This window comes from Carlito syrichta, unplaced genomic scaffold (genome assembly GCF_000164805.1).
Source record: "Carlito syrichta isolate Samal-C Ts95f unplaced genomic scaffold, Tarsius_syrichta-2.0.1 Scaffold309286, whole genome shotgun sequence".
Lineage (NCBI taxonomy): Eukaryota > Metazoa > Chordata > Mammalia > Primates > Tarsiidae > Carlito > Carlito syrichta.
The window spans coordinates 233,166-243,141 of NW_007253382.1; the positions used below are offsets into that span (position 1 = coordinate 233,166).

Genomic DNA, 9,976 nt, shown 5'->3' on the forward strand with positions numbered 1-9,976 from the left:
TGCTCTCCAGTCTGGGTGACAGAGTGAGACTCCAACTCAAAAAAAAAAAAGAAAGAAAGAAAGAAAAGAAAAACAGGCTTAGAATTATGAGTATGACAAGTTGGAGTAACTTGATAAAAACAGAATGAAGATTATTATTATCACCACTTTAGATGGATAATGTCATGTTGACTTATCTCTGAGGAACTTAAGGAGCTTTTACATACTTATTTTCAAAACCACCTTGTGCCACAGGAAATTGATTTTTATCTGTTATATAGATAGGGCAATTAGAACATGAAGACATTGTGACTCATTCAAGGTTGTGGTTAGTGAGAGATAAAAAATGAACATAGGCTTTTCAACTTTCTGGCTTAGACCTCTGTTTTGGTGTTCTCAACTGTTGTCTCACTGGTGTTCTCATGAGGCCCATCTAGAAGGCTTATTACAACAGATTGCTGAGTCCTACCCCTAGAGTTTCTGATTTTAGTAAAATTGGGATGGACTTGAGAATTTGCACTTCTAATAGGTTCCCAGATGATGCTGATGCTGCTGGTCCAGGGACCATACATTGAGAGCCACTGCTCTAGACCAGTGCCACTCCACCTTTTTCTGGTTAAGGCAGTATAAAATAATATGTGTACAATATCCTGGGCTAAACTGCAGCGGTCACTCTTAACCTGATGTAAATAGCCCAAAACAATAGGCCTTGTGACTGAGGAATATACATCAGTCCATGAGGGGTCTTTAGCAGGGGAAAAATAGGACAGTTTACAGAGCTTTTATTAAAATTCATTTCTTTCTTAAAATGATTACAATCATTTGGGTTTGTTTTTTTTTTGGTATTTTTTTTTGAGTTGGGAGTCTCACTCCGTCGCCCAGACTAGAGTGCAATGGCCGTTCCCAGCTTACCGCAGCCTCAAGTTGCTAGGCTTCAGCAATCCTTCCGCCTCAGCCGTCCAAGTAGCTAGCTAGAACTACAGGCGTGCGCTACCACACCTGGCTAATTTTTTGATTTATTGTAGAGATGAGGTCTCAACAAGTTGCCCAAGCAGGTCTCGAACTCGCAGGCTCAGGCAATCCACTCACCTCAGCCTCCCAAGGCACAGGATTACAGGCTGAGCCACCGAGCCCACTTGATTACAATCATAAATGGATTATTTGTCTGGGTGTGGTGGCTCATACCTGTAATCCCAACACTTTGGGATTAGAGGGTTGCTTGAGGCCAGGAGTTTGAGAACAACCTGGGCAACATAGTGAGACTGTTTCTATTTTTAAAATGAAAAAATTAGCTGGGTATGGTGGCATGCACCTGCAGTCACAGCTACTCAATAGGCTGAGGCAGGAGGATCACATGAGCCCAGGAGTTCGAGTTTGCAGTGAGCTATGATGGCGCCACTGTACTCCAGCCTGGACCACAAAGCAAGACCCTATCTATTAAAAAAACAAAAAATGGCTGGGCTCGGTGGCTCAGCCTGTAATCCCGTGCCTTTGGGAGGCTGAGGTGAGTGGATTGCCTGAGCCCGCGGGTTCGAGACCCGCCTGGGCAACTTGGCGAGACCTCATCTCTACAATAAACCAAAACATGAGTCGGGTGTGGTAGCGTGTGCATGTAGTTCCAGCTACTTGGAAGGCTGAGGCGGAAGAATTGCCTGAGCCCAGCAGGTCGAGGCTGCGGTGGCCAGGAGCGGCCACTGCACTCCAGTCTGGGCGACAGAGTGAGACTCCAACTCAAAAAAAAAACAACAAAAAAAAATGGCCAGACGCAATGGTTCACACTTGTAATTCCAGTACTTTTGGAGGCAGAGGCAGGAGTATACCATTTGCACTGTGATCAGCCTGGGCAACTTGGCAAGATCTTATCTCTACAATAAATAAAAAAATTAGCCGGGCATGGTGGCATATTCCTGTAGTTCCAGCTACTTAGGAGGCTGAGGTGGAAGGATCGCCTGACCCAGCAGGCTGAGGCTACAGTGGCCGTGAGCATGCCACTGCACTCTAGACTGGGTAACAGAGTGAGACTCCTATTAAAAAAAAATGTTTACTAAATATCAAGTCTTATTTTGAAATCTTTGAATCAGAGTCTCACTCTGTCGCCTGGGGGTCAGGCAATCCTCTTGCCTCTGCCTCCCAGTGCTAGGATTATAGACGTGAACCACTGCACCCAGTTGAAATCTTAAAACATACCAGCCTGGGAAACAAAGTGAGACCTTGTTGCTACAAAAAACAGAAAAATTAGCAAGTGTGGTGGCACAGATCTGTAGTCCCAGCTACTCGGGAGGCAGAGGTGACAACATTTTTTTTTAAACTGAAAAAAAAATGACAATCTGAGATTGGTCAAGAATTTTGTCTGGCGGTCAGGCTCAGTGACTCAGCCTATAATCCCAGCACTGTAGGAGGCCAAGGGAGTGGATTGCCTAAGCCCGTGGGTTCGAGACCAGCCTGGGCAACTTGGCGAGACCTTTTCTCTACAGTAAGTCAAAAATTAGCCAGGTGTGGTGGCACGCACCTGTGGTTCCAGCTACTTGGAAGGCTGAGGTAGAAGGATCGCTGGAGCCCACCAGGTCGATGCTGGAGTGGGTGGCCATGAGTATGCCACTGCACTCCAGCCTGGGCAACAGAGTAAGACTCCAACTGAAAAAAAAAAAAAATTTACTTATGATCAGCGAAGTTAAAACATCATAAGATTAGCTGGCCTTTTACTTTGAATGTCTCCACTGGAATGGGATTTAGGACAAGTAAAATTCTGTTTTAGAGAAGCCTGTGGAACCTTTTGTGAACACTGGGAACAAAATGAGGGGTTTGGGTAGAAGGTTAGAGGTGGGTGATCAAGAGAACTATGCTTTAATTATTTTGTAAGGTTAGCTTCTGTGTGATGTAATTATCCACTTCTTGCAGGTCATTTGGAGTTCTCCAGTAGGACTCTGCTGAATCATCACCTTTGCTGAGTCATTGCAGGCTTTAGGGAAACAATAGGGATATACACTGTCATGCTACGGAATGAGGGCTTCTCATGTGCCAGGCACTGTGCTCAGCCCTATTGGTATGCTAATGGAGGCAAGGGTTGCTCTTCCATCAAGTAACCCAAGATGTGGTAGGAGTGGACATGGAAGGTGAAGTACAAAGGGACTTTAAGAGCTGTGCATACTAGTAAAGTCAGGGACAATAGATTCCAAACCATAGAGCCAAATAGTTGGAGACCTGGATACTAGCAGACACCATGACAGTTTGTAATATGACCATGAGTAAATCCTCTAACTTCTGTGGCCTCAGTTTTTCTTCTGAAAGATAGTAAATATCAAGATGTCTTTTTTTTTTTTTTTTGATCCTGGGTCTCACTGTCACCTAGGCTGTAGGCAGTGGTACAGTCACAGCTCTGGCAGGCTCAACCTCCTGGGCTCAGGTGATCCTTCCACCTCAGCCTTTTGAGTAGCTGGGACTACAGGCACACACTACCAATGCCCAGCTAATTTTTTTTTTTGTGGCGACAAGGTCTCACTATGTTGCCCAGGCCAGTCTCAAACTCCTGAGCTCAAGCAGTCCTACCTCGTTCTCACTAAGTGCAGGGATTACAGGCATGAACCACCATGCCTAGACAAGGTGTCATTATTGATAGTTTTATAATACAGAGCTAAAATATTTAGGTATCATTATATATCAGGATATGGTAATAATACCCACTAGTGTTTATTTTTGTTAATGTTATAAGAATGTTTAAAGTTTTTAATGGTGTATTGTTACACAAAAGAACTTATCAGCTTTTTTCTGTCATATTAACTTTACACCAAGATCAAGTTATAAAAAGTTGTCACAGCTGGGCGCAGTGGCTCAAGCCTGTAATCCCAGCACTTTGGAAGGCAGAGGTGAGAGGATTGCCTGAGCTCAGGGGTTTGAGGCCAGCCTGAGCAATATGTCAAGACTTCGTCTCTACAATAAATCAAAAAATTAGCTGGATGTGGTGGTACATGCCTGTGGTTCCAACTACTTGGAAGGCTGAGGCAAAAGGATCACCTGAGCCCAGCAGGTAGAGGCTATGGTGGCTGTGAGCTTGCCACTGCAATCTAGCCTGGGTGACAGAGTGAGACTCCAACTCAAAGAAAAAAAAAAGTTGTCCTAGCAACGAAGTAAGCTACTTTTCAGAGTCTTCCTATAGCTCTATACATTTATTAGGCCTTCTTTATGAATAAATATAAATTTTGTTTCAGGATAAGATATGTAGGGAATGGCAAAGCCATGAAATTATGTAATTTGCTTGAAAGATTAAAACTGAGCTCAATTCTAATTCTAGGCCTGGACTGGTCCTTCAAAACATTGTAAAGTCATGTTAAATTGAGGTGTTGCTCTGTCTTTTCCAGCTGAACTGTCTCAAGCAATAAACAGTGGTACATTGTTATCAAAACCATCCCCACCCTTACCACCTAAGAGAGGCATTCCATCAACGTTGGTACCCACCCCAGAGTCTGCTGCTGCTCTCACCACAAAAACATCAGGTGACCAAAGAGAGAAGAACATGTGCTCTGTGTGCTCTGAACCACCACCGATGATCCCACCTCCCTCTCCATCCCCTCCACTGCCTACTCATATACCTCCAGACCCTCCCCGTTCCCCTCAATTCCCTGCTAAGACTTTTCAAGTTGTTCCAGAAGTTGAATTCCCACCATCCTTAGATCTACCCCAAGAGGTTCCCCATCAGGAAGATCAGAAAAAGGAAGCCCCCAAGAGGATATTGGACCAGAGTTTTGGGGAGCCCCATGTACCCTCTAGGCTACCTCCACTCCCATTGCATATTCGAATCCAGCAGGCCCTGACCAGCCCACTTCCCATGACTCCTCCCTTGGAGGGCTCTCACAGAGCTCATTCATTGCTCTTCGAGAACAGTGACAACTTTTCTGAGGATATCAGTACCCTGGGTCGGACCAGGTCACTTCCTGTCACTATTGAAATGCTGAAAGTGTAAGTGCCTCTTATTTCTTCTTTTCTCTACATAGTCCTGTTGAAAAAAATTACTTATAAAAAGAAAATGTGAGTAAATTTAAAGTACAAAGGATACTCTGCCAAAAGGATAAGTTCTAGAATTTAGAACTCTTTTTCTTTCTTTCTTCCTTTCTTCCCTTCTTCCCTTCATCCTTTCTTTTTTTTTTTTTTTTTTTTGTTATGTGTATTAGCCCCTACTAGTTTCTATAACTTTTTTTTCATGGAGAGTTCCATGATACACAAAAATTACAAACTTGTGTACTTGAAAATTAAAACTATTAGTTTTATATGATACAGGGAAGTTGATATATAGCATGGTTCTTAAGAGCATTTGCCTTGGAATAAAATAACTCTGGTTTCAAATTTTAGCACTACCTAGTAGTAGAGTAGTTACTTAGCTAGTAGTAGTGTAAGTTGCTTAACCTTTCTGCTCTTTCGTATCTCATCTGTAAATGGGAATAATATCTACTCTGTAGGCTTGTTAGAATGAAATTAGACAAATTTTGGAAAGCAACAATGCCTAATATGTAGTAGAGCTAGGATCTGAACCCAGAGCTACATAGGTTAATAGCTGCTAAAAAGTTGATTACTAAGAGTACTAAAGGGAGGGAGTGAATTATAAGCTATTAAATTCATGGATTTTTTTCAAAGTTATTTCAGTCCTTTGTCTTAAAACACAGTTATCCTCTTTGTTTCTGAAAAGAAAATGTAATTATGTTAATTTGTTAGTCCAGACGATGAAGAAGAGGAGCAAACCTGTCCATCTACATTCAGTGAAGATGTGATATCTACCTCAGTCATTCCTAAACTACCACAGTGTCTGCAGGAGGAAGAAGAAGAGAAGGAAAGCGATTCTGATTCAGAGGGTCCCATCCAGTACCGAGATGAAGAAGATGAAGATGAAAGCCATCACAGTAAGAAAGGGAGGGAGAAGCAAAAGAGAAAATGCATTTACAGATAAAGCTACTTGCTGATCTTAGCAATTATAAGATGAGTGGAAACAACAGGCATCCTCTCCTCTTGATTCAGCTGGGTAGCTGATGTAGGACTCCACTGTGCAGGACTCTTTGCCCCTTCTGTCATCCGCTGTTTTTCTTTTTGTTGTTTTTGTTGCTTTTCGGTTTGTTTGGGTTTTTTTGGGGGTTTTTTTTTTGGTTTTTTGAGTTGGAGTCTCACTCTATCGCTCAGACTGGAGTGCAGTGGCCGTTCGTGGCCACCACAGCCTCAACCTGCTAGGCTCCAGCAATCCTTCCGCCTCAGCCTTCCGAGTAGCCGGAACTACAGGTAGCCGGAACTTTCATGTGCTACCACGCCCAGCTAATTTTTGATTTATTGTAGAGATGAGGTCTCACCAAGTTGCCCAGGCGGGTCTCGAACCTGCGGGCTCAGGCAATCCTCTCACCTCCATCTCCCATGTGTGAGCCACCGCACCTAGCTTTTAGTTTTTATATATATATAACAGTTGTACATATTTATGGGGGGTACATGTGATATTTTGATAAAAGCATACAGTGTATAATGGTCAAAGCTGGGGAATTGGGATAGCCATCACATCAAACATGTATTTGTATTGGGAACATTTCAAATCTACTCTTGAATTCCTGGCCTCAAGCAATCCTCCCACCTTGCTCTCACAAAGTGCTGGGATTACAGGCGTGAAACACCCTGCCTGGCCAGATCTACTCTCCTAATTATTTTAAAACATACAATAAATTACTAACTACAGTCACTCTATTGTTTTGCCAAATACAAGATCTTATTCCTTCTATCTAACTGTATTTTTGTACCCATTAACCAACCTCTTTATCCCTCCTCCCCTCAACCCTTCTCAACCTCTGGTAACCACCATTCTGTTCTCTACCTCCATGAGATCAATTTTTTTTTAAGCTCTCACATATGAGTGAGAACATATAACATTTGTCTTTCTGTACCTGGCTTTTTCACTTAACATAATGTCTTCCAGTTTCATCCATGTTGTTGCAAATAACAAGTTTTATTATTTTTTATGGTGGAATAATGTTGTGTTGTGTATATATACCACTTTTTCTTTATCCATTCATCTGTTGAAAGACATTTAGGCTGATTCCATGTCTTGGTTTATAGTAAATAGTACTATGACAAACTGGGGAGTGTAGATATCTCTTTCATGTGCTGATTTCCTTTCTTTGTGATATAAACTCAACAATGTGGTTGTAGTAGATATTTTTTTAGAATTTTGTTTGTTTGTTTGTTTGTCTTTAAGTCAGAGTCTCACTCTGTTACCCAAGATCTAGTGCAGTGACACGATCATGGCCACTGCAGCCTTGACCTGCTGGGCTCAGGCAATCCTTCCAACTTAGCATTCCAAGTAGAAGGACAGGTGCACACTACCATGCCCGGCTAATTTTTTTATTTATTGTAGAGACAAGGTCTTGCCAAGTTGCCCAAGCTGGTCTTGAACCCCTGGGCTCAGGCAGTCTTCTTGCCTCTACCTCCCAGAGTGCTGGGATTATAAGTATGAGCCACTGTGCCTGACGAGTTTTTTAAATAACCTTCATACTTTTTTTATAGTGGCTATAACTCATTCCAGGTTTTTGTTTCTGATTTTAAAGCTACCCACTTTAATGATATTAAAGAGTACAGAGTAGAGGAAAGCTGGCACGTGGGCTAAATTGAAAAGACAGAAGTGATGCTTTCCTTTAATCTGATGAACTTGTCATAGGACAGAGAAAAATAACCCATGTTTATGCTCACAAATCTTTGTGAATAATGGAATCTTGGTTTTTAAAAGTGGAAAAGCAAGGCCGGGCGTGATGCCTCACGCCTATAATTCCAGCACTTTGGGAGGCCAAAGTGAGAGGATTGCCTAAGCCCACGAGTTCGAGACCCGCCTGGGCAACTTGGCGAGACCTCATCTCTACAATAAATCAAAAAATTAGCTGGGCATAGTGGAACATGCCTATAGTTCCAGCTACTTGGAAGGCTGAGGTAGAAGGATCACCTGAGCCAGCAGGTCGAGGCTGCGGTGGCCACGAGTATGTCACTGCACTTCAGCCCGAGTGAGAGTGAGACTCTGACTCAAAAAAAAAAACAAAGTGGAAAAGCAACTTTAAAAACAGACTATGAGGTGTGTTAGTGTGAAAACCATTATGTTTTAATTCAGAAGGTGATCCTGTGCTTAGATCCTCTCTTTTCTAGCAACTCTTCCTAAAGAGAAAAATATAGAGATCTGAGAAGAGGAAAGGTATCTTTTTTCCATCCAGCTAAAAAGATTTTTAGATTTCTTCAACTTTACCTTCACTTCAATGTTTGGCTGGATCATTTGAGGTCAAGTGGGAGACTGGGAGTTAAATTACATGAGGGGGATCTCCCCACAAAAAAAACCAGAATTTATTTATTAAAAATTGTGTATTTATTCTTACATATTTAAACTTTAGTTATCTTCAAAGTATTTGCCATTTGATGCAATACACCTATCAAGACACTTTTTCCACTGCTCAAAAGGGTTTTTGGACTTGTCAATTTTAATGCCTTTTAGTGCTTCTGCTGTTTTGTGTTTCACCTCTTCCACATTGGCAAAACATTTCCCTATAAGTACTTTTCTTGTCCGGGGAAACAAAAAAAAAGTCACTCATGGCAAGATCCAGTGAATAGGGAGGGGTGGGCATGAAGCTTCTGCCATTTGGGGTTAAAAACTGAACACTCAGAACAGTGTGGGCAGATGTGCTCGTAAATCACCCATCCTAAAATGGGCAAACAGTTTGAAGGAACCTCCAAAAAAAAATCACTGAAGCCAAACGCAGCCTCTTTCAACAACACTAGCTGGTACACTAATGCCGATGGGTTCCTAGAACATTTACATAGCAGGGGAAGCCTGTACTATAAGGGGCCCACCCTCCAAAAGATAATTCCATTTTTGGGGGCATCCCCTCTTGTTTTTGTTCAGACTCTTGGCTAGCTCCAGGTGAGTTTGAGTCTTTGGCTTCAAGTTTCTACATGTTTTTCTTCTCCTTGTGCAAAGGTGCTCTGGCCAACAAAGTGAAGAGGAAAGACACACTGGCAATGAAGTTGAACCACAGACCCAGTGAACCAGAATTGAACCTGAATTCTTGGCCTCGTAAAAGCAAGGAAGAGTGGAATGAAATACGGCACCAGATTGGGAACACACTGATCCGGTAGACCTTTGCTTAGATTAACTTGATTTAATTTTATTATGCTGGTATGTGTGTTATATTAGATGGTTACTCTGTGGTGGAGTGTTCATTTACTTTTTTTTTATTTTTTGAGTTGGAATCTCACTCTGGAGAACAGTGGCACACTCCCAGCCACCGCAGCCTCCACCTGCTAGGTTCAGGCAATCCTTCTGCCTCAGCCTTTCAAGTAGCTGGAACTACAGGCATGTACCCCCATGCCCGGCTAATTTTTTGATTTATTGTAGAGATGAGGTATCACTAGTTGCCCAGGCTGCTCTTGAACCCCTGGGCTCAAGCAATCCTCTCACCTTAGCCTCCCAAAGTGCTGAGATTATAGGTGTGAGCCACCGTGCCTGGCTCCTTTACCTTTTTAAAATATATATTGGACACAATTGGATATCTTCTTAAGAATTTGAAAATTAAGAAACTAGATGACTCTGAGAGTTTTAAATCATGAGATAGACATACGGTTTCAAAAGTTTCTAGAAAAGTCAGAATGGTTCCCAGGACAGCAAGACTCCCGTCACTTTTTTTTTTTTTTTTTTTGAGTCAGAGTCTCATTCTGTTGCTCACAGCCACCACAGCCTCGACCTTCTTGGTTCAGATGATCCTTCCACCTCAGCCTTCCAAGTAGCTGGAAGTAGTTCAAGCAGGTCAAGGCTGCAGTGGCTGTGAACATGCCATTGCACTCCAGCCTGGGCAATAGAGTGAGGGACTCCAACTCGTAAACAAACAAACAAATAAAAGTAACAAGAAAGCCGGGCTCGGTGGCTCAGCCTGTAATCCCGTGGCTTTGGGAGGCTGAGGTGAGTGGATTGCCTGAACCTGCGGGTTCGAGACCCGCCTAGGCA

The 9,976-nt window shown here is 42.6% G+C and overlaps 1 protein-coding gene across 1 annotated transcript in view; it reads left to right on the plus strand.

Annotated features, from left to right (window-relative positions):
- PHACTR4 (phosphatase and actin regulator 4) overlaps positions 1-9,976 on the plus strand; it is a 149,235-nt gene that overhangs the window by 122,345 nt on the left and 16,914 nt on the right. Inside the window, exons 8-10 of the mRNA XM_008067095.2 lie at positions 4,335-4,932; positions 5,683-5,867; positions 8,954-9,107. Of these exons, the coding sequence (XP_008065286.2) occupies positions 4,335-4,932; positions 5,683-5,867; positions 8,954-9,107 (937 nt within the window). The remainder of the gene's footprint in view (positions 1-4,334; positions 4,933-5,682; positions 5,868-8,953; positions 9,108-9,976) is intronic.